Below are 25584 nucleotides of genomic sequence, written 5' to 3' on the forward strand. Positions count from 1 at the left end.
CAAATGTAAATACTCAGACCCCTTTGAACTCTGAAACTGTTTGCAGCTCAGGCCAGCACTCCAGCGAAGTTTTATTGGAATGCCATTGTGTCCTGGCACCTTATTGCTGTAGAGGCATCGTCGTCAGGTACAGGGCTCTCAGAGTCTGGCTGGGTTATAGAAGCTCTGAACCCCTTGGTTGCACCGCTCACTGATCAGAGGCACACTCACCGTCTTGGAACCTCCCAGCCAGCCCCTTCCTCCTCTTGGCAGAAGCGAAGATGCTGTGTTTCAGAAGTCTGTGCCTGGCTTTGGCCAAAGCTGTCATTCCCTTTGTTACTTACATAGTAATCCCTTAAATGTAATCCCTTTATATCATCTTACCTACAGTGCAGGGTCCCTTTTACCTATTTCACTGGGAAAAAAAAAAAAAAAAAGGACAGGGACCCTCTTTCTAGCAGCTTCACCCTGCCCCCCATGATGTTGTCTAAGAAAGATCCTAGACGGAGCATTTTCCCATTGAGGTTACAGGAAGATGGCAGTTTGGAAAACTTGTACCGCATATCCATTTTGAGGTGCCTCAAATAATAACGTAAAGAAAACATTTAAATACGAAAGCTAAGGTGAGGATGGGGGGGAGGGTGTTGCAGAGAGCGGAGAAGGCCAAAGCAGAGTCCTTAGCTTTATATTAACCATCATGGTCAATGGCTCCTGTGAAAGGGAGACGGTAGTTTATATAAAATCTTGTCAACCTACCTCGAAGTGGAAAGAAAGGCTCGTAGGAGTGATTGAAGAGTTTGTTTTATTTATTCCCTGCATCAGAAGAAAAATCAAGAGCTGCTTGGCGAGTCAGACGTAAATGAGTTATACAGGCCACTGACATGGTGGACCAAACTTTATAACAACCACATTTGCCGCTGTCAGGCCACAGGCTTCAGTGGCGCCAGCTGTAATTACGGCTGATCACCTTTAATTCAGAGCTGCCTGCCTTGATAAAGGTGTCACAGCAGCAACTGTGGCATCAGCATCAATTGGGGATGTCATGCTCCAGGCAGACGGCTGGAGAAAGCTCTTCCCCACCCCAGCCCCCAGGGTCAGGCACACGGCTGGGTAAACCTTGCTTTTTAACTCTTCGCCCTGAGTGCGGCAATATTCCCTGAAGCTGTGATTTAAATTCCAAGGGACTCAGATTAACAGCCCTGTCCCCAGCAGCAGAGATCTTTAATAAATGGAGAGATTTCTCTGAACTGCGGAGTGTAGGAGTTGGGATCCTCTCCGCTTGGCAACAGGAGACGATACAAATATTTGTAGCACCTATTCAGTTCATGGGTCACAAAACCAATGAGAGGCAATAGACTCTGGCAAAAGCTATGATTATTTTTGAAAAAAAACACAAAAAACACAACCCCCAAACCAAAAAAAAAAAAAACAAAACAACCAAACCTTGCAACCCCACGCCTTTCTTCTGCTTTTGTGGTATTTAAAAAAAAATTCTAGTGAACTTCCCATTTTTTCAAAATCACATTTTTTTCTCCCTTTTTTTAAGGAGGCATTGAAGGGTGAGAGGAAGATTGAAGGGAGAGAAGGTAGGATAAAAAAAAGTTGTGCTAACAAAGCAGCGAGTCTCTGGACTGTTCTAGGTAAAGTCCTGGGCAGAAGTGTGAAGTGAAGGATAGAATCTGCAGTTAAAAGGGCTTCACTGCTGTTAGTGAAGTGATGTTTGACTCCCCCCCCACCCCCCCCCCACCACCACCACCCCAGGCTGGTTTATCCTCACTCTGTAATTAAAGGAGAGACACACATACTGTTTGTTCTCCCTGTATCCTTTTAAACTCACAGACAGCCCCACCTGCACTGGTCCCCGCCCCCCATCCCACCCCACCCCCAGCAGGTAGAGGAACGGATAGCTTGTCTTTCATTTTGAGGATGGACGTGTTTTAATTCCCTCTTCTTTGGACAGCTCACCTGAGAGTGGGGTGCCAATCTCAGAAAGACAAGCTTTGTGTTTTGCGACCAGGGAGGGGGGCCTTTTCCCTTCTGCCCAGCACAGGCCGGGGGAGAAGCCACTATGATTTCCCAGTTCTTGATGGTTTCAGACGCAGGCACGTGTTTGGCCCCAAAGTGGGGCTGCCCTTGCTGACAGGGAGGTCAGATGTGAGAAATCTCTGGAGGGCCGGTGGTTGGCATCCAGCGACAGAAAATCCCATCCAGCTCCGGGAAAAAAAAAAAAAAAAAAAAAGGAGCCTTGAGCAATGGAAACCGTGTCACCTGAAGGAAAGCTTGGGCTGGGGACCTGTCTTGGTTGGTCAAGCCCTGTCCTTCCAACCTGATGGTTCACCCACTAGGACTCCACCTCTGCTGGTGTCTCCACTCCTGTTTCCAAACGCGGGGACTTTTTTTTTTCTTTTTTTTCTTTTTGTAACCAGCATATTGTGTTTAAATCGGAACCAGTGGACCACAGAACCCCCGGTCCCTCTCTGAGTACGAGGCAGCTGTTGGGCCCTCCCCAGGCGGCACTGTTTCCCCCTCTGTTTACTCGTTTCTAAGGGCAATTGCACCACGAAGGCTCCCTGAGTCTGGAACTCGGCCTGGGGCTGTTTTGGTTACATTGAAGTTTTTGCTTCAGTTCTGCCAGATTTAAATGGTGACTTCACCAGCACTGAGCTAAAAAGGAGAAGGGGGAGGAGGGCGAGCCCAGGAGAAAGAGCGAGCAAGTGAGCGAGCCGGAGGGAGAGAGCCAGAGCTAGGCGCAAGAGAAGGGCCAGCGCATTACATCATCGCTTGGCCTGGAATCAAGTGGGAAGGATATGACTCACTCAGGCTAGTTAAGCTTTGGCTCAAATTCTACACACACTCATTCCAGAGCTCTCATGTTCTGCACCTCAGGAGGGAATTCAGCCTCAGTGATGTCCATGAGGTTTGTTTTTAATTTTATTTTCTTTTTTCCCGATTTTATAGAATTTTTTTTGCCCCTACCACCTTCTTTTCTCCAGTCTTCGTTCCCCCTCCTTCTCTTCTTTTTCTTCCCCTTCTCCCCTTTCTGCCCGTCTTTGTTTCTCCTCTTCTTCCTTCTCCTCTTTCCCCAGCCCCTCCGCTCCTCTTCTTGTCCCGAAGAGGCATTTCTTTTCACTTTGATAAGAGTTTTTGTTCTAGCACAGCGACCTGAATGAGTTGAACCGAGGCCGGGGTTGGGCAAAAAAAAAAAAAAAAAAAAAAAAGGCAGAGCAAGCCAGAGCGACAGGAGCAAAGAGGCCACAAATAAAAAGCGAAGCGAGAAAGAGCAAACTCGGGCGAAGTTTCTTTGCTGCGGTGTCGCTCCTAATCGGAGGAGACAGGGAGAGAGTTAAAATGCAGGAACCAATCGCTTCAATGGTGATGTAATGCAAGAACCGCAGGGTAGTTAAGTAATGTGAGAGCAAGGGGGTCAGGGATGCAAAGCATTTACCTGCTCTCAAGGGGTTTTCAGTTTATTATCAATTGCAGTGACTGTAACTGGCTTCAGACTGCAATCTCTAATTATTCACAGACGCCCCTTTTTTATCTTTTATTATTAAAAGTAAAACTATATTATGGTATTTAAAAAAACATGATATTATCACAGCTGTGTATTATTTTCCACCAGGATTCTCTCTCTCTCTCTCTCTCTCTCTCTCTCTGTTTCTTAAATGGCTCAAAACGGTTGTCTTTTCAGAAGGTCGAAGTGAAGTGATGGTGTGGGGGGGGCTGCTTTCTGAGTGTAACTGGTGAATTGCAAATGCCTGGAAAAGGATTCGGTGTGGTGTGCTATTGCATTTATTATTAAGAATAGACTGTAGGCTTTTACAGGAATAGATGCCGAACTGCCGAGGTAGCGGCCGTCTTTTGCCCATTATTTCAGCTCCTGTGAACAGCGCCTGTGCGTTTGCCTGAGGATTTTAACTTTCTGTTGTTTTATGTGACAACTTAAGCCAGTGCTATCGCTGGGACTTCTGTGTTCTTGAATTAATTTTAAGGTGATATGCCGGGGTTGTGGGAGAGATGATGAAAACTTCCTGATTGATTTGTCTGGACCCAGCCAGTTAATGTTGGCGAGTCAGGAATTAACACTAAATAAATGGAGAGAAGGGCAGACGATGCTGTTCTTAATGCTTCCAGGATCTTGTGTACCCAGAGAGAGAGACTTATATTTTGAAAATTACTACCACATTTCTGTGTGTGTCATAAAATATATTTAATGCTGTGTTGCACTGCTCAGGCTGAGAACTTTCTGAAACCATCCAGCATCATTATATAGTTACCAACTGAAGCCCTCTACAACTAGAGACCCGGCCCCCCTGAGAGCAGTCCTGACTCCTGGCTACTCCAAAACTTCTCTTTGCTCATTTCACCGTGATCATCATACAGTGAGATGCATAATGAGGCCTGGGGCATGTACCAGAGAGGTGTTTACGTTTATTTGTTGACTGCATGTTTTGCATATAATTGATCGTGACTTTTTAAGGATCTTCTTCCCTCTCTCCTTTTTTGGGCAGTGATGGAAGGGGCAGGGAAGGTAGAGGTAATTTTTGGAAGCAACAGCATGGTGTGGTGGGAGGTCAAGAGGCCTGAGTGCAAATCCTGATGACCTTGAGCAAATCACTTAAAGCATCTGGGCTTCATTTTGAAATGAGGGAGCAGACAAGGTGGGCTGTAAGCCCCTCCCCCACGTGTGGAACCAATCTGAGATGGTCTCTGAAGTCCCTTCCAGCTGGAAAGTTCTGTGTCTGTGTCTGTGTCCGTGGTCTGTAAAAGTTTTGCTAAAAGGTATTTGGCATAGCCTTTCAGAGAAAAGTACATTTGAATTCAAGATGCATTCGTGCCTTCAATGAATGGAGGAGGGTGAGGAGAAACATGTCTTTCCCCACTTTGAAGATCGTTTTTTGTTTTTGCTTTTTGGCATGATGATTCCTCTTGTGAAAGCCTGGGTTTTCAGATGCTACCTGCAAGGGGTCCTCAAAGAGAGATGATTATGTAGGTGAGTCTGTCAGAAAGAGTGGCAGAATAGCGAGGGAGAATTCACTGATCCTGCAAGTTTCCCAGATGCATAAAATGATGGTGAAAGTGCAGCAGACAAGTATGTTTCATTCACTCATAGTGATACAGAACAGTATTTGTAATGAATTTATTCCCCCCAAAAGATTACATGATTCTTTGATATGTTTCAGTAATTTTATTTAAAAACATTTTTTTAAGTCTTTACTTACTTATTTTGAGAGAGAGAGAGAGAGATAGAAGGAGCAGGCAGAGGGGCAGAGAGAGAGGGAGAGAGAGAATCCCAAGCAGGTTCTGTGCTGTCAGCCCAGAGCCCAGTGGAGGTGGGGGGCTTGATCTCATGAACTGTGAGATCATGACCTGAGCTGAAACCAAGTATCAGACGCTTAACCGACTGAGCCATCCAGGCTCCCCAGGTTCAGTCATTTTAACACAAACTCAAGTTTTTAGTTGAGATTGCAGGCTACATTTTAAAACTTCAGAGAATATGAAAGGCAAAACTTTTGTGCTTCTTAGAAAGATGATTTTCCCAAACAATATCCCCATTCTTCAGCCAAATTCCAGGGCCGTGGCCTTATTGTAAAGTATTTCTGGACCAGGCTTAATTGTGCATAGGGAGAAGGGCCACAACTATGCCTATCTGGGGGGAAGAATTATCCGGAGCTGAAACGAAACCACCGGTGAAGGTTATTAGTCATTGTGCAAAGTTTGATGAGTGCCAAATGTGTGCTTGAGACTCTTCAGGAATAAAGAGGGCATGATTTCTTTTTTTAGAGCATTACAATCTCTGTTGACTTGGCTCTGAGTTGTTCACCCATAATCAGAAATGTCCTGCTTACAACTGACAGGGAGGCAGGGCAAGGAGCGTGAGCCCAGCCGTGCTCTTGGGTCAGAGGAATATTGTCTCACTTCATCCCCAGGGTGGCCCGAAAGGGTAAGAATCAAAGAATCGTCAGCTCCACTGTCTGGAGATTGTTTTGTTTGAAGTTTTTCTTTTGAGTATTGTTTTTGTAATTGGCATTTTTATTGAGAGAACTGTTGACTTGTGTGCATTTGTGAGAAGTAATAGTGATCCCACGTACCTTTAGCCGGTTGCCCCCAGCGGTGACATCTTACAAAACGATAGTAAATATCACAGCCAGAATACGGACATTGCTGTGATCCATGGCCCTTATTCAGTTTTTCTGGCTTTATTTGTTTATGTGTGTGTTGTTTTTATCGGTGTGCAAACTGAGGGCCAGACAAGCTCTGACCCCTTGAGTTCACGCCACACTAGGTCTATCTCATCATCACTGGCAAACTTTCCACCACCATCATGACTGTTGGGGGCCTCATGTCAGCACTTGTCAGTGGGGAATCTTGGTGACATTGTCTATGTTTTACCTTCTTTTGGGGCACGGTCTGAATGGCCCCTTTGCTCTCCATAGGGGCCCCTGGGACCATGCCTCACATGTTAACAGGTGAAGGGGGAGGCAAGGCAAGGCTCTGATGGCACAACAGAAGAGGCACAGATGTGTTCCCTCTGTACGCAGGCACGGAGCTGAGAAATGCCAACTGTCCATGCCTGAGCTTAACCGCAGCCAGTGCTAAACGCCGCATTCTTCCTCTTGCCTTCTCATCTTTGCCCTGCTGGATACATCTCTGGCACCAGGGGTCAAGCATCTATTGATCAGAGAAATAGTGTAGGGTTTCCTGAAAAGAGCACGGCCTTTGGGGTCAAAAGGTGCCTGTGTTCAAATCACTTTTCCGCTTACCAGTTGTGTGACTTTGGCGAGCCACTTAAAACCTCACTGTGCCATAGTTTCTATCTTCTGTGTAAAATGAGGGTAACCATGCCTACCATGGGAGTTGGGAGGGGTGGAGATCTCTTTTAAGATCTCACTCACAGCGCGCAGTGGGATCACAGGAAGTCAAGCCTTAGCTCCTACTACGAGAATGGCCGTAAAGGCTTCTCTGGGAGAAGGCTCTGTGCAGGTAACCAACTTCAGACTCTAACTGGGCCGCTTGTTCACACATCACTCAGCCTTCTTCCTTCGCTTGCCTGTCTTCCCTTATGCTCCTTCTTATCCAGAAAAGCAAGCAGGTCTGAAGTCATATCAGGTACGAGAGAAGCAAAGGCACCATTCACATTAAAGTGAGGTGAGGACTGACAAATTGCCAGCACCCCGAGTGGAGGGAGAGATGAAAACGAGGGAGGTTGGGGAGAAGACTTACGTCCTCATTCATGCTCAGCTGTGGCTCCGTGAATGGGAAATGAAGTGTAATGGAGGTGAGTGATTTCGCTCCTGAGAACTGGGTTCCATTCCTGGCTTGAATACGAGGTTTAGATCTGAGTACCGTATGGGTGCAATGTGTATCTTGAGAGTTGAGTGAGGCTGCTTAAGCTTGCTACCTCCCCTCATGTATCTTCTCTGGTGGTCAAATGGTGTTTGGGGACCAAAGAGAAGGGGATTTCAAAGGTGGCAAGTGGAAAAGTACTGTGATGGCGAGGTTCGTGGAATGATGTAACAGTAATGGGGCTCAAAACGTTACCTCCGGGGCTCCATTCGAGGATCCCCGAGTCTATGCTGGAAATGGGGCCCAGGCTGTTTCAAGTTGTGTGATAAAAATGTCTTCTCACATTTTTTTTAGTTAAGTGTTGGTCAGGAAGGCCAGGTCATTAAGAGGCAGAGATTAGTATGGACTGATGAGAGAGAATGAGCACTGTCATGTGCCTGATAGAAAGTGGGATAGTCAAATCTGGAACTGCACTTAAAACAAAAACAAAAAAAGAAGCGGGGTCCCTGGGTGGCTCAGTGGGTTAAGCATCCAAATTCGGCTCAGGTCCTGATCTCGTGGTCCACGAATTTGAGCCCCGCGTCGGGATCTGTGCTGACAGCTCAGAACCTGGAGCCTGCTTTAGATTCTCTGTCTCCCTTTCACTCTGTCCACCCCCCACCCACCCACGCTCTGTCTCTCTCTCTCTCTCTCTCTCAAAAATAAATAAACATAAAAAAAAAAAAGAAGCAGTAGTTTGAACACTGGCTTCTGTTTTCTGCTCCCTTTTTGTCTGGTTTACATGGGCCTTTGACCTTTGGAGGGGACTCCTTTGCACTGGACTGCAGAAAGGTGTGAGTGCAAGTACCTGAATGAGTGATCATAGTCCAGGGATGTGGGGAATAGTTGAGAGGAGGAAGGAAAATGAGTGGCATTGATAAGGGTGGGTGAAGCCAATCAAAATTCTGTGGTCTAAATTGTTTGTGATTTGTAAACAGTCTTTCCTAGTCTTCTTAGAGAGTACCACCAGTGCTTTCAAATTTATGTATTTCATGAGTCTCTGTTGCAACAAACCGGGTTCCCTGGCTAATTACATCCCTGAAAACTGAAATTGACCTGCCTTAGAACTCCAAAGCCCACTACATAGTACATATACACTTTATAACAAGTCCATACATCTTTCTTCTTGCACTTACACTGGCAAGAAAGCTTATTTAATGACTGATGAAGCAACACTGTCCCCAGGAAGAATTAATCAATAGTCCGCAGTCATTATGGAGAGCGCGACAGTGGTTCTGCGACAGACGAAGCCCATCCAGCTATCAGCAAAGTCTTCCTTTCCTCCACAGAATACCAAAAGTTGAATTCTACCTTATGTATGATTTCTTTCTTTGGCGTCTGAATGACTGCAATAGAACTGGATGTGTCCAAAAAAACAAAGCCTGGAAAAAATAATAATAAGGCTCCAAATGAATGCCAAGGTATCTATTAATGCACAGACTCAATCACTCATCTTAATGGGAGATGGAAATGAGGCCAACGGGTTGTGTTACATAAGCTGGAATGCCTACCATGAGTTGCTGTGTTTTAGGAGCCTGTGGACTTTTTTTTTTTTTTTCCTTTTAAATCAAAGATCTTTGAAGAATTGAAGTCCTTGAGCTGGACATGTGCTGATATGGCAGAGAGGCCAGGTTGGCCTCATCTAGCCTGTGGACCTCTTGGTGGCCCCCCTGGCTTTGCCACTCTGCCCTCGGTGGGGTCCATGTTACTGCTAAGGGAAGGTCTGTGAAGCAAGCTCTTGTCAGAGGTGGAACCCATTTATTCGAAATCTGATACGGCCCATGGGATTGTGCCCTATGAATTGTGTTGGAGTCAGATCTGTGTTCCAACTCTGGCTTTGCCACTTGCTAGCTATGTGACTGTTGACAGTCTGTTGAAAGTTTTGAGCCACATTTACTTCATCTACGAGACAGGGTCCATGAAATGGTGACTATAAAGCACTCAGCATAGTAGATGTTCAGTAAATGTTAGTTATTTAATAATGGGACCGGTTGACATTTTTGAAAGTCTGGATGATGATACATTTGGGGCATCAGTAAGGTAAAGAGAAATGCTGTCATTCAGCAGTTCCTTCCCTGACAGGTAAACTGAGTCACAGAAGGCGGGTGGGACTGTGAGCAGTAGGAGAGGGAAGAGGAGAGTCCTATTGTGGACCCTGTTCTGTGTCACCAGACCTCTTCACTGGCCAGAAAATGAGGTCTCAGATCTCTCTGTAAAGCAGTTTATTTCAGTGCCAAGAAGAGGCAGGTCTTACCCACTCCCCCCGCCCCCAACCCCCACCTTTATCTAGTTAAGTAGTAGGTTTCTTTTTTAGATGGCATAAAGCAGGTTTCCTTTTGCATCTGTGTCTTCTTAACCTTCTTACTTGTTTGAATACTTCAGTCAGCTCAGCCGCAGTGCAATAAAAGGCTGATCTTCTTTAATTCCTCGGGAATTAATCATAATAACAGCAATTATGATAAACCCATTTAGTGTAAATGTAGATGTAAATTACTCTCGCGTTGCATTTTCGCCTTCACTGGCTCTCAGGCAGTATCCACCCTTACACGATTGCACAGTGGCCTCTCTCTAGCCACACCATTTTTCTTAATTCCCTTCTTGACCTAGCTTGGAACATGGCTGCTTTCTGGCCTCTTCCTTCCATCCTGGGCAACAAGGAAGCTTCAGTGTACAGGTCACAGGGGACGTCAGCTCGTTAGGCTTCCCTCTCACCATCCAGAACTTCTTAGCGGTAGAATAATAATCCCCTAATTCTAAATGCATCGATAAGGCAGGAACCCTAGAGATCCTTCAGCGGAACCGTTCATTTTATAGATTCAGAAATCGAGGCCACCTGGAGATGTGGTGAATTATCCAGTATCCATACAGCAGAGAGATGAATTATCGTAAAGCTATTTGGTGGCAGGGCCAGGACCTGGCTCGGATGCAGTGAGAAACACATGTCTGCCCCGCCAGGCTATTGGGTTTCCCAGTGCCAAGAGCTCCATCTTCTTGCTCAAGCGTATGCTTTTTCGGGCCTCTTTTGAGTTCTGGCTCCTGGGGAGGATGTGGTGGGAGAGAGCAAAGAAAGACTCAGATGAGCAGGGGCACAGGGGAGACCGACCAGCTGGCTTCGAGAAGCTCAGAGTCATTCAGGCACCTAGCAGTACAGTGACTCCACCCTCCGGTCTGGAGGGAGGGACGGGGAAATAAATGGACAAGATAGCTCGCTTTCCACCTCCGGCCAAAAGCTCCCTGGTGTCTCGTTAGTGGGTGGGGCGTGCTGTCCCTGGGCCATAAATGAGATGGGGTAACCGTCCAGGAGTCTGGCTCTCTGCTTCCCACCACTCTCGCCTTCCTCCCTCTCCCTGCACCAGCCCTCACTGCACTGAGTGCGTGTCTGATGAGGACAGAGTTTGGAATCCGCCCCAGAACCAGCACCCACCCACCTGCAGGATGTGACCTCTGGGCTCTGAAACTTGCTGCTTCCTCCCTCTTCCTGCCCACCTAGGGACCGGTTTTAGACCACAATTCCCAACACAACCCACTTCGCACTTTAATCCCAAAGAGACTCAGGCACTCTGTGACCACAGAAAACTTGTCACTTCATTACGATTCTGAAAAAGAAAAAAAAGAGAGAGAGAGAGAGAGAGAGCGCAAAGGGTAATTCATAGTTGTTTTAATGACTTTGCATCCTTTCCCATGGAGGCAGCTTTCAGCTGTTAGGCACAAAGGATGCCAGCTCTGACATCTCACAGTGTGACGGGGGCAGCGTTTTTCATAATGCTTTATCACAAGATTCTTCACAGCCAGTTAACCCAATTAATCTTCCCACAGTAATTATCCAGGTGCTGTACAATTCGGCTTCCCTGAAGTCTCCAAAGCTCTGCTGTGTGAAGATGAACTATTATGCCTCCCGACCTTGAAAGGATGTTTCTAACTAATTAATGATTGTTAAGTGCTTGGAAAATGCACTTTGGAAATATGCTGGTGCTAATATGTCTGAAGCTCCCCCTGTGCTGTTGCACAGGATGCAAGTTGGAAATCATTCCTGTCATTTGTAAATCATATCAGGAAGAAGATGACCCTTTCTTTTCTCAGCTAGGTATCTGGCCCCCCTCCCTTCCTGCCTCCACCACACATTTGTTCTTTGTCCATTTCTCCTCATCTGCGAAATAACCATCTTTGGTGCAATAGGCTAGTGATTCATAGGATTTCCTCCATGAGGTGAGAAGTATCATTCTGGGTCTGTTTAACCATGTGGTCTTTAATGAGGCAAACTGAAAACTGCTAATGGCTGAACGACGAGTAAAAGAAACATGTTTTTTTGTTTTGTTTTGTCTTGTTTTGCAGGTGGTAAAGTGGCTTTGAAACTTTTTTGATATGAACGACAGTAAGAAATATTTTATCTTGTAGCCCAGTATCCTCACATGTGTGTGTTTACGTGTGTGTGTGTGTGTGTGTGTGTGTGTGTGTGTGTGTGTAGTTTGATGAAACAGTACTTAATTTTTACTGCGTATGACGTTCTTGGATATCTGATATTCCATTCATTTTTCTGAGATACTAGTCACGTCAGATTAAACTGATTTTACCAATTCCTCACCAATTGACCCACTAATGAACTACATTCAGAGTTGGAAAAGCATTGACATGGTGGACACGTCACAAGAATGATGGACAATGGTCAGGAGACCTGGGGCATGTTGCCAGTTCTGTCCCAACACTCCAGGATTCCTTCCCCAAACCTTGGGGTCCTCATATAAAATTAAGGTATTTGTTTTTAAACAAATTTTAAACTGGATTTACTCTCCAAGTACTTTCTGCAAAATCCTCTCATTTGGAAGCCAAGCATGGAAGACAGAGCCCCCACTGGCCCACAGCTGCTCCCTTAACTCACGTCTGCGCCTCTTCTCAGGAGCCCTTGAGACTCCAAATTTCATAAGTCCCTTCTAGTGCTGGAATTCAATGACCATTTTATCTCCTAGGTAATAGATTCATCTCACGGAACACACCAGGTTTTACTTCTGTTGATTCTGAGCTGAGATTCTCTATTGGGGATCTTCGGAACCCATGGGAATTTTTGCTCTAGGACCATAGTTGTACCCCGAGTCAGTTTTTAGCTTGTTCTTAGGCCCCATGGTCTAGGCTTCTCCAGGGAAGAAGGAGTCTGAAAGGTCTTTGGCAGATGCATGAGCAGGCAGACATGTGAGGACCTTTATTTATGCATCGTGTCCACAATTTTTTTTTTTTTTGCCTCCTAAATTCAGCAGGTTCCTGCTTTTTAACACAGCTCAAATCATTTGGCTTACAGCTGGTAAAATACAATTTTCTGGTTCTCAGAAAGAAAGACTTTTCAGACTTATAAAAAGAGAAGCTCATAAGACTTCTTGAACATCAAATAGCTCTTACAAAACACCATTTTGATGAGTTAAGTGTAAATGAATCAGAAACATACGGATTAAATTTCCCTTGAAAGACACATGGGTTTAAGAATTAAGGGGGGAAAGTGCTTGGCAAGATGGATTTCAGGTTTTTGCCAAACCTCAAAATGTTTGAAAAATGGTTTGAGACATTTTTACTGAACGCAAAATGCCACGGAGTTCACCCATCCCAGACATAATAGCGAATCTTTTTGACAACAACTTTATGACAAGAAAAAAGGCCTGTGGGGCTTAGCCATTTTCTTAGTTCTCCTTCAATAACCTCTTCTTCCCCCTCACCACCCCTGCCCCCTGAAAAAAAAAAACCCTTTATAAGGCTAAGAGAACTGTCTGATTGACAAACTAAAGTTTCAAGTTGGGCAATTACTAGAAAATAACCCTACAACTCAAAAATACTTGGATTTTTTCCCCCTACACTACCCAAAGTCAATTATACCATTTTCTAAGTGGAATAATACACTCTAGGGATATGCACCATTTGATATATTTTATTCATCGGTGTCTAGAGCAATGCACGGTTATTCTAGTCATTTGTCTGACAGCATAATTCCAGCTTCTTTGGAGAGGGGAAGAAAGCCCACTAAAAGCAAACAGATTGGAGCGAAATATCCATTGGCTTATTAAAACAGCCACAGTGTGGAAATGCTATATATTATAGAGGCAGGGCATGGGTTGAGGTTTTCAAGTTGCTGGGAATGGTCTTGGAAACTTGAATTCTGTTATAGCTTCTCGATCTGATAAGCTGTTTTAGAGCTTCTCCAGAATTCTTCAGAATTCAGAATTCTTACCGGCCTGAGGAAACTCAGGAGCAACAGATTAAGGACCCAGGGATTGATCTGTTGAGAGCCGTACATCTTATGGATGAAATGGCTTCCAATTAGCTTTTACTAGCTATTCCTACTAGCTAGTCAAAAGGTGGCTGACACTTTTACAACCTCATTTTTCATATGCAACAGCACAGAAGGAGTGGGATTTGAGTGAGAGCTGCAAGCAAGTGAAAGAGTCTGGATGGGAAGGCGTGGGCTCGAAGCTACCTTGTCTCATGCCCTCTTGTTTCCTTTTCATAGTTAAGCTGGGATCACCAAGGTTTGCTTCCTTCCTTCCTCCCTTCCTTTCTTTCCTTTCCTTTCCTTTCCTTTCCTTTCCTTTCCTTTCCTTTCCTTTCCTTTCCTTTGAAAGAAAGGGTGCATTCAGTGACTGCCAATATTGATTTAGAAACGAGGGGACAACAACCTACTTTTCAAAAGGTTTCAAGTCATATAGACCAAAAGAAAAAAAAAAAAAAAACAAGTAAAATACACAAAAAAAACCCAAAACCCAAAACAAACACACAAACAAAAAACTCCTATCTTTAAATCTATGTTTTAACTCTGTGCTAGAAATAATGGGGAAATCCGTTATTATGGATTATTTTGTTAGTGCAGCATTTGACACAGTGCTTTGAGGTAGGACCTTCCTCCCTAGGAACTGAAATTAATTTGTTGCAAAAGGAGCATCCAAAAGGGAGAGTAAAAGTCACAAGAAACACAGAAAACTACTTTCAGGCACCTCCAATGAAAATGCTGCATAAAAGTGATGGTTAAAATATATACCCACCCCTAACTCATACCCATCTAGCTTTATGGAGCTCAAAGTAAGAAATGGAAACTAGAAATCTGGGGGAGAAAACTCCAGTTATACCAACTTTCTGTCTTGGAAAAGACTTTAGAATCAGTAAAAATAGGGCCAAATTCTCACTGCATTTTTACCCTTTCCAACGCAATTTAATATAGGGATAATAGGGCCAAGAAGGGCTCCTTTGATTCTAAAAAATGCTGAGCCCCTGCCTGGAGCTCCCAGCACCTCCCTGCTCCCACTTGCCCGAAATCTCTTCCTTTATTCCACTGCCCCCTAATTCAAAAAGGATCAAATAGTGCAGAATGGCCTATCAAATGGTTCTCATAGTTTATAACTCAGCCATCTACAGAAAATACTGGAATATCAGTTTTAAAAATTCTAAATATATGCATTTCTCAATTTGGCATCTACAAGGGGATCAGCCTGAGTGAATGCACATCAGAGAGCCTGTATTTCTAGGTAGGGATTGGTACCATCCAAAGAGATTGTTTTCATCTCACGTTAAGCTATGAACATCAGTAATTATTTAATATACTTTTGGCCTATGTTGATGTACTTTAACAACCCGCCTTGCACAGATGGTTAACTCAGATCGGAGCCCCTACTACCAATATTCCCTCTCCCTTACTGTCTCACACACGTACATGAACACACACACGTGTGTGTGTGTGCGCACACATGCAGTGCAGAGCTAACATCTCTTCTTTCCCGGAGCAGTTCCTTTGTTTCTTCTTCTAGGACCCTTCCCCCCAAACCCCCATGGTGTTAGATATCATTGCGGCTGGGGTGGGGGGGGTTCTCCCATTACACCCATTATACTTACTTGCCTTGTGTAGTTCTCTTAATAGATGATGAGTTAGTTTCTTTCTTTCTTTCTTTCTTTCTTTCTTTCTTTCTTTCTTTCTTTCTTTTCTTTCTTTCTTTCTTTCTTTCTTATGAATTTCTTAAGGGCCAGGATTATCTTTTATTCACTCCCAGCCCCCGTTCCTGAAACATAGCAGGAACTGAGTTAAAAAAGCAAACTTAAAAAATAATTTTAGTTGTGTTTCTGTTGGATCGCATTTTTTATTGAAGCCACAGAAAGTAGGTGGGACTGAAATTGCTCCTTTGCAAGCCCTCTGGGTCCTCAGTTCTTGTAGAAAATGCAAGGAGTAAAAAAAATGTGGTGTAGTTTTTGCTCAGATGATGAGCTCCCTGCCTGATTTCTCCCCTAACCTATGTTTATCTTGATGGTCTTATTTATATCTATTTCCTTTTGACAAAAATAGCAGCTCCAAAAAGTGAATTTACCACACAAGGGATGATGCTTTTGACTTGTGTCTGAGTTCACAGAGGTAGTTAAGATGCTGTCCCTGCGTGTGGATATCCAGCTAAATACTCATTTTCTGAGTCATCTGACTTCTGAGTTTTCACTTTTTTAAGAGTATAATTAAGATAGGTTCCCAGGGATTAAAAAAAAACACACACACAACAATCCATGAGTAAAGCAGACAGTCTATATGTTGAGACCCATCCATATAAGGAGATCTGTGGGCATCTGACCAAATTGAGAGAAGCATTAAGAGCTATTCAAAACCTACTGAAATGTCAACACACTTTTGAAAAGGGTCCATTAGAGATGCAAATGTGTGGTTCCCTGATTATGATAAGCACGGGAAAGAAAACAGTGAAACCCATTAGGAGGTTTTGAGAACTGGGTTTTGAAGAGTGTGAGGAAGGCAACTCTAGTTTCTACTGAGGGCTGGGCTTCATGTTTTCCCCTCAGTCCTCCTCTGCGTTTTGAACCATGGTTCTCATGAATGAAAGGACCCTAAAAATTCCTCCATTTTTGGATAAACCCCATTAACTCATCTGTAAATAGGCCAACATTGAAATTCCATCTATGTCAGATAAAATTCATTTTAATAAGATTCAGTTTCTGGATTGCAAACCATAACTTGTTTGTGTAAAGGATCTGACATCAGACACTCAGGTCAGGCTTTTGATGTCTTCTGTTCTTGATGTTCTTACGGGGATTTTTCTTATAAAAGGTTAATTGCAATTTAAAAATCTGTAATTCTTACGACATAGTTTTCTACAAATCAACTCACACTAGGGGTGTATTTCTATTTAATAACCATTAGGGCTTTCCTGTGAAAGTGACTGATTCATCTAATCGGAAAGACGCCTTTAATTCTGGCTGTCTTGTGTTGTTCACACATGACGTCAAATGATATTCATAGTAATGGATAAATTGGGGCATAATTTTTGTATAATCACTCTCAGTGTAAAAAAAAAAAGTAATTGATTTTTCCATCTTCCTTGATCTGGAAGGAATTGTATCAATTTCCAGGACGTCATAAAACAAAATATTTAAAGTATGTTTCAAATAATAATAAAAAAAGAAATACTTAACTTAATAAAGATGTGGAATTCATTTATGAAGAAAAACACTGGCTGTGAACCAATAGGCCAAAAAGTTTGCCAGAAGCCTGCAGCAGACCATCATTCCTGGATGTCCGCTCTCTCCCCATCACTCCTGAGCCCACACCATATTAAGGAAATGAATTTTCTCAGCCACACTGGACTTTGACATCACTGATTTTGTTTACTTTGTTTTTGAGTAAAAAACCCAGAAGATCTTTTTTCAGTGTTCTACCTTATAAGGAAAGCAGTCCAAGGCACATGTAACTATAGTTCTTCATGCCCTATTTTAACTGAAGAGGTTTTCTTGGCATATATATTAAACGCTTGGGAACCTTACATAAAAGTTATGGGTTTTGACCCATCTGGAGAGCCTCAACAATTGAAACCATTGGCAAAAATGGAAAACACTTAACTGTCATGAGAACAGTTGAGTGCTTCAACATTGACCTAAAGCAAAAATTATACGCCCTGGAATGGACATTTCCATTTGGCATTTTTGCTTTTGTGTTTCTCAAAAGAAATAGCCCCCAGCTTCAGAAAGGTGGAAAGATCAATTACTAATAGCATGTAGGCAAATACTGTGGTATACACTTATGTTAGATCAATCCTCTTAACTTCTAGAATTCTTTCTAGCTATATTATGGTATTTTTTCTCCTGTATCCAAATGGGGTAGAATATTCCAGTAAGTAAGCACAGATTTTCCCAGTGGTTAAAGGAAATCAGAATGATTTTACCTCTGGCAGTCAAAAGATATATAGCCCTGCCATCAGGGAGGTAGAAGTGTAATGGTAAAGACCGACACTAAGTAAATAATCATGCCTATAAACATATTATTAGACCTTGCATGAAGGAAAAACATACAGAGCTATGAGACACTCTAAATAAGAGGCACTTTTAGTTTGGGGGTCAGAGAAAAGTTTAAGAAAGTGATATTTCAACTGAGACCTAAAGGACGAATAAGAACTGGTCAACAGAAGAGCAAATGGCCAGCCTTTCTAGGCAAAGGCAATAGGATGTATTAAGGCCCTGGGGTAAGAAAGAGCTTGGCACATCCTAGGGATTGAATGAAAGCCAGGATGGGTAAAACACATCAAGTCAGGTTGGAAAGTAGTACTATAGACATCAAGAGGCACGCCATGTAAAGGATGATTTTATTAAATCCCAAATGCTGAGGGAAGCCATGGAAAAATGTTGAATAGGAAAAGTCTTGATTAGATCATTGGTTCATGGAGATCATTCTGGCTGTAGTGCAGAGGACTAGGATCTTGGTAATGGACATGGAACCAAGTGGATGGATTCCAGGTCTATCTGGGGGGTAGAGTAGATAAAACATAGTGAATGATTGGAAGTAGAGGATGAGGGATGTCAGAGTTAATGCCTAGATTCCACTAATTCATTGCATCCATATATTTAAAGAAATATGGGACACTTCCTAGAGAAAAAAGCCTAAAGATGAGCACTGTGTTACTCAGGGTTCTTCAGAGAAAAAATAACCAATAGGATATGGAATACATATATAATAAAATTTGCTACATAATCACTTATATATAATTTATTATATGATCATACTATATATGATTTATTGTAAGGAATTGGCTTATGCCAATTCTGGAAGCTTAGAAGTCCTACTATCTGCTGTCTGCTAGCTGGAGTCCTAGGAAAGCCAGTGGTACAAATTTCAGTCCAAGTCCAAAAGCCTGAGAACCAAGAGAACTGATGTGTAAGTCTCTGTTCCAGGGCAGGAGAAGGCTGATGTCATAGCTCAATCAATCAGGCAGAAAGAGAGAGGGTGGGAGGGAAGGAGGGAGAGAGAGAGAGACACAGAGACAGAGAGAGACAGAGAGATAATTCAACTTTTCTCCTTTATTAAAATTCCATTTAGAACCTCAGTAGTTTGGATGATGCCCACATCACCTTGGATGATGCCCACTCACCCCGTGGAGGGAGAATCTGGTTTATTCAGTTCACCCCTTCAGATGCTAATCTCTTCTAGAAACACCTTCACAGACACACCCAGAAATAATGTGTAACCAGCCATCTGTGTAGCCCATGGCCCAGTCAAGTAGACCCACAAAATTAACCATCCCAGGCACCATGGACAAGATCATCCATAGGGCTCAACATAGGCACTTAGGGAATGCTGTCTTAGCTCTTTAGTAGGTAGGTCAAGCTAGCGTTTACTACTCAGTTTTCCCGACAACTGTCAGACTTGGAAGACTTTTGTCATTCTCAGAATGCCCATTTTTTTCCCCAATCCCAATGGGGCCTGATGGCACCACATTGAACAGACAGAATCGCTTATTTAAGGGCCTGTCCTACCTCTCCTAAAGAATGGTATTCTGCTTAATAATATGTGACTAAGTCTGATGCACAAAAGAGTGAAACCTTTATTTCACATGCTAATTAAAAGGATCCTTGTTCACATGTGAGAAGAAACCTCCCTCCTCTCCTACCCTTCAGCACCCCTGGTTCCTGCCTTACTTTGCTACATATGACCTGTACTCAGTGATCTTTGGAAACTGCCTTTTGTTGAAGGATAGGGAATGTCCAAGAGAGGCCAGTGACAAGTTACTCATTTGTCCCACCTTTGAGGAAAGCCCATCCCCTACTGACGTGCTGCTTCTCCAAAATAAATAGTTTTGAGCTTCTCCACGAGGCAGGTTACCCACCCTTGATCATACCCGATTACATAACTTTCGAGTTGAAAAGGTCCTTGAAGATTATTGGTTCAGCCACCTTATTGTATACATGAAGAAATAGAAACTCTGAGGAGATCTTGAGGACACAGCCCAGGATCACCCAGCTGACACAGTGACGTGTCGCTGGGGTATTCGGATTCAAAGCTATATCATGGAGGGCTTGGTTACTTCACTGTACCTTTCTCTGGTCTACAGATTGGCACATTCTCTTCCGATGAGTGACTGACAGTCAGAGCCCTGAGGAGAAACCAGACTTTCATTACAGATCAGTGAAGGGATTTCTTAGGGAATAGTCAACTCCTATGAGCAAGCATAATGTGGCACACGTCCTGTAAATGTACTGTCATTCATTTACAATTTCTCTTTCTAGTAGGGCTTATTGTCGATAGCTAAAATTGACATTTACTGTGACCATAACCCTACCACAAATTAAAATCAGACCCCAAGTCCCTCTGGGGAAGATGTTTATTAAGCTGTAGGAAGACATCTGAAATGATACCAAATTACATTCTAAACTTGAAACCCCAAATACCACATTTGTTTGGAAGTAGGAATAGGGCTGTCTGGGGAATAATATGGGAAACTGAGCAAGTCACTGTCGTTGGCAAATGCAAGGCCGCCAAGGAAGGGAAAAGTGCCTTAGAAGTGACGCCTTATACACAAACTCCTGTATGTTTAAGCCTAAACAAAATTTCCTTCAGAATGAACTTAAAGGAAAAATAAGCCCTTTAAAACTTCATGCCTTTAAAGAACAGACATGGAATTTCCAGTTTATATCTACAAATACAGCAAGAACGAGGTTGGAAGAAGTATCCTAATAAAACAAGTGTATCAAAATACAAATCTGTGTTTCGAGGTTTGACCCAGCTAATACAGATAAGAGTGCATTTGGGGCCAGTCGTCTTTTTATCACTTTTGCCTCTTAGCATGTAGATGTCTGGGGGTGTTTGTGGGCAGTGGGTGTGTTTATGCACATAGTATGGCCACAGTCTCAATCTCAGAACCTAATGATAGGATCAACTGTGTCCACAGGGAAGCTATGCACAATGGCTTCTTTGCTTGTGGGTCCAGCCCATGACTAGATCCTTTGAGATCCTTAGATGCAAAGTGCCAAGTGTCATTATTATGAGCTCTATTGCTGTTATTTTATTAAGTGTTTGAGATTAATATCAATTTAGCTCATGATAAGTGCTCCTGCAAAGTGGGAGAACTTGAAACGTAGCTCAGGAAAGGTTGCTTACAGAGGATACCAGTTTCTTAGAAACTCTGCCCCTCCCCCAATCCCCTTGTTCAAGTCAATGATAAGCTGACTGTTCTTTCATGATAATGTGTCAAGTTATCGTGACCCTTAATAAGAAGACTGTCATGGATGTGTCATGGAGGTACTGCTGCCAGGAAATGAAAGACCATGTACAGTGAGGTAACATCATTAAGTCGTTCAACAAACCTCTACAAGGCTCCTACTGTGTGCCAGGATTTGTGCTTTTTTTTTAACCTTTCATTTTTGTCAAGCAACAGAGAGAGACAGAGTATGAGTAGAGGAGGGGCAGAGAGAGAGGGAGACACAGAATCCGAAGCAGGGTCCAGGCTCTGAGCTGTCAAGCACAGAGACTGACGCAGGGCTCAAACCCATGAACCATGAGACTATGACCTGAGCCAAAGTCAGACACTCAACTGAGTGAGCCACCCAGGCCCCCCTAGCTTTGTGCTTTGCGATACTCTCTCTCCAGTCTAGCGAAGAGACTGGTGCATGCTGTGCGAACACAGAGTAGGGATCAGCCTGGCCTGGAAAAAACCAGAGTAGGTTTCCCCAAGATGCTGATATACCAGGAGATACCAGGTCTCATAGTGACAGAAAAGTACAGTCAGATCCCTCAGAGAGGCTGGAAGTTTCTGGGTCTTTTTTCCAAACCACTTCACCCTGAAATTTAGAACAATATAGTTTTCCTTTGTATTTTAAAATGACATTAGCGATAATTTTATTTTCTAAACCAGATCAGTCATCTGTTGAATAGAATATACACCGATCATCTTCCAAAGGACAAACCCATACAAAATATCATCTCATATGTGATTATCAAAGCGTCCTCACACCATACTTAGGAAGTGGGTAGTATAGCCCTACTTTTGCTGATGAGGAAACAGAGAAGTTAAATGACTTGTGCAGATCACACACTCATGGGCCGTGACAGGGCCAGCGGGTGGCCCAAAGCCTGTGCCTTGTCAGCCACACAAGGCTGCTTTATTCGATTTACTGGTTAATGATGGCAGCCAGCATTATCTCTATCATTTCTGTCAGCCACTCTGACTGGAATCAGTGAAAATAATAGACCTAATTTAGGACTATGAGAAGTCTGCCAGTTCCTCGTCCTCCTCCCTAGAAACCATGCCAGACAGGGACGAATCTCTTTTTTAAGAGCCTAATAAGAGGAAATTCCAAAACTTCAGTAAGCCATTTAATTGTTTTACACTGTTCGTTCTTGGGAGATACTCTTTCTTCTAACGTAAATCCCATGTGCTGCTGTTTTATTACAGTTATTATTCTGCTTTGGTTGGCTTTGAAAGTAGCTGGTCACCATTCTCTGAATATAGTAATTTGGAAACTTGAAGGCCGTTATCGTCATCTCCCGGTCTTGTTCCTTTTACTTTTCCATTTAGGTCTTCCCTTCTGGCCTTTCAGTATTTCTCTGTGGGCCTTTGGAACCTTCTCCAAGTTCCCCCCCCCCCACCCCCCCTTCCCTTTCCGCCACCCTCATGATGTTCAGCTCTGTCTGACAAGGATTTCTCTAGGCTCTCACACCCTCTCCTATGGTTTCTGGTTATTTGATTACAGCCATTGTTTGGACTTTGCGGCTGTCTGTCAGGATGTAACCTACTGAGGAGTTGGCTAAGCCTCGAGGCAGTGCCCCTGTCTTTGTCTGTGCTTCCTTGGAGGACAAGCTGCCCTCTCAGCACTTCTGTTACTTTATCATTAAGAACAGAACTTGAGGAATCAGGCTTTTAGCAGCCTGCGTTTATGCATGTCCTCATAGCCAGCCTAAGCCCCTCCTCCTGCATCACTGACGTATCCCCCCTCCTGCCAGTATAGCTGTGGAGCTAATCGTCTCTAGCGCCTTCTCCTAAGGAGCTGAAATAATCCTGGCCAGTGGCTGGGTGGAGGGTGTTATAAATTTGGTCTCCCAGGAGAGGTACTTGAAAACTGCCTACTAGAACCTGCCTTGAGATTCAGGAAGAGGTTAGGTTAAAGGCATTAGTGGGGGCGACCTAGTGGGGAGAACTTGCAAAGTGCAAAGATGAGTAAAGGTTGTCCAGATGATGTTTCCTAGAGCTCTTCTGTTTTTGCTGAAGTCTTTCGCAGTTGGTGCTTCTGTCGTTTAGCTGCAAAATGACACTATCTATTTGGATCATAGGTATGGGGCGACTGTACAGGGTGTGGCGTCCGCCACAAATTACTCATTAAAATATGATAACTGACAAGCTGAGAGTCCAAAGGAAACCAAAACAGAATTGCCTACTTAAGAGTTGTGGGGTGGGGGCGTTTGTAAGCTCGGGGAGCTCTCTGCCTCTACAGAACATCCAGGCAAGTGTGTCACTGGATGTCTCCATGAATAATTCATTGATGGTGAATGAATGCAAGCAGCAATCACATGTAAATGACAAGGCTCATAATCAGAGGGCTACTTATTTGTCCTTATGAAGCAAGGAGGAAGCTTATTAACAACTTAGAAACAGCAAGAAATTCTACTTAGAGATACGTCTCTCTAAAGAAAAAATTTCCCCAGGCAGCCAGATGTATATCATTTATTTGAGCCTGCATTCAAAATCATCTTTTATTTCATGTCTTTGGATCTGCATTTACTTGCCTTTTCTAAGTGTAACTTTATGAATAATTGAAGCAACCGGGAAGTTATTGGCTAATTGAAAAGCCATCTCTTCGTGTCTTTAAGCCTGACCCATGGCGAAAGCCAGACTGTTCAGGCATTTAGGGGTCTTTTATAAAGGGTCTTTTAAAAGAGCCTTTAGCTCTTTACAAGGAAAAAATATCAGATTTTGAAAACGTGGGTTTTTTTTTTTTTCCTGTGGTGACACTAGTACATCAGAAACCAATCCAACCGTGTTTTTGGTTAACTTAAATGAATCAGGCTGACTGCATGACTAATTCAGATTAATGGTGCAGAAATCAGTCATTAAAGAAAAAAAAAAAGAGATTGATTTAATAGTCTTAACAGAATGGCCATAAATTTACATCTCCCTTTCTATTCCTGCTCTCTCTGTTTAAAACCCTTGAAAGCACTAGTAAACATCTCCTCTGCCTGAGTAGATACAGCATTTATGCTATAAAACCCAGCAAAGGCTCCAGTAGGGTGCAGCTCTGTTAGCTGTATTACATTTTATGACTACCATTGGCTCTCTCGCAGCCGGGCTTTTATTTAAAGAAAAAGAGGTTACATTTCCAAGATATCGGATACTACATCTATAAAATAAAGGCAGCAGTAGTACAAAATTGATAAAAAAAGGAGGCCCAAATTTATCTTGCGTGGTAAATTTAATTTCCGACACCCCTGGTGATAATGATTACAAAAGTGTTCTTGTCAATATCGATAAGTCAGTGCAAAGCAGAAACGAGATGTTTAGTTGACCGTGGTGTGGGTGTAACTGGTACCTCCGAGCCCAGAGCTCTGAGCAGTATAAAGTGCAGCCTTATTACAGGGCAGGCATCCAATTTTTAAAACATTACATAGATTGGAGACAGATGAGTGTGGCTGAATTATTCTTGGCCTTTTCTTATGAAATGCCTAGAATATAATTTCAAATGGAAGTGAATTTAATTGATGCAAAAACAAATGGGTCTAGAACTCGTCTGAAGGCTTGAGCTTAATCTAAGGGGCACTGATAAAAAGTACAGTTTACCGGGGCGCCTGGGTGGCTCAGTCGGTTGAGCGGCCGACTTCGGCTCGGGTCATGATCTCGCGGTCCGTGGGTTCGAGCCCCGCGTCGGGCTCTGTGCTGACAGCTCAGAGCCTGGAGCCTGCTTCAGATTCTGTGTCTCCCTCTCTCTCTGACCCTCCCCTGTTCATGCTCTGTCTCTCTCTGTCTCAAAAATAAAAAATAAACGTTAAAAAAAAAAAGTACAGATTACCTTGGGGGTAACCACTTATGCTTTTCAAGAACAGAAATGGGTTACATGAGGCTGTTAATGTAAATTGGAGTTTCACTCATGACTTGTAAATCAATGAAGTTCTTCTCGTTAGCTAGCAAAGATAATTTATTGAGCCCTGTGCTTGCAACATCTATTGCTAGTTGAAGAGATCCTTAATATCTGTATTCTTACTAACCCAAGAAGTATTTATTAACACCTCCTGGGTACCATGCACTTGCTTAGGTTTCTGAAGGATCTGCATTAGTAAAAATAGAGCAGGCACAACCTCTTGTGAAGTTTATTGTCTGGTTTGGAACAGACACATTTTCAAAAATCACTCACAATCACTGAAGAATTATAACTGGGGAGCTGAGGTGGTAAACTCCAAGAGACCATGAAACACATCTATTTTGTTTTCCAACATGTGACCACAGATGGTGAATTTGTAAATGAATTGTTAGGCAAATGACCTAACTTGCCAAGCTAGTGTTCCACTCTGAAATGAGCGTGTACAGGGCCCGCTTTGTGTTAGATGCTTAATTTGATTTTTGATTGATTCGTTGATTGACTCATTCATTTATTCATCGATTGGTGATAAATGTTACTAGGGAGAAGTGCAGGGTGAGGGCACTCCCAACAACAGGCCCTGACGTGCTGTGGATGTCCAGAGAAGGTGGTGAAGGTTACTTACGTTCAAGGCTGTGGCAGGAAGGAAGGTGGCACTTACATGAAACTGGAAGGAAGTCACTATGTCACTGGTGTGGAGCCCAGGGCCATGTGCTGGGGAGGCAGTGAGTGGCCACATGGTGCAATGGCCTTGGAGTCATATCAAGTTCTGTCACAAGAAGCCAAGTGTACCGGTGTCTCTTAAGGAGCTGGAGAATTTGCTGTTTTTCATTGGGCTGTTTTGCTAGCTTTTTAAGAAAGATGGTGGCTAGGATACAGATAAAAAGGCAAAATTATCTTCCTAGACACCCAAATGCCTGTGTCACTAAA

General features: G+C 43.3%; 1 protein-coding gene across 6 annotated transcripts in view; it reads left to right on the forward strand.

The window, feature by feature from the left end:
- Positions 1-25584, forward strand: part of CREB5 (cAMP responsive element binding protein 5) — a 398990-nt gene that overhangs the window by 264839 nt on the left and 108567 nt on the right. Inside the window, exon 1 of one of the 6 annotated variants that reach the window (XM_019443688.2) lies at positions 2723-2896. The exons of the other annotated variants lie outside the window; for them this stretch is intronic. Coding sequence (XP_019299233.1) covers positions 2850-2896 — 47 coding nt within the window. The 5' untranslated portion in view covers positions 2723-2849. Of the gene's footprint in view, positions 1-2722; positions 2897-25584 lie in introns of those variants that run through there. 6 annotated transcript variants of the gene reach the window in all.

The sequence above is a fragment of the Panthera pardus genome, unplaced genomic scaffold (assembly GCF_024362965.1).
Source record: "Panthera pardus isolate Hobbes unplaced genomic scaffold, ASM2436296v1 HiC_scaffold_8, whole genome shotgun sequence".
NCBI lineage: Eukaryota > Metazoa > Chordata > Mammalia > Carnivora > Felidae > Panthera > Panthera pardus.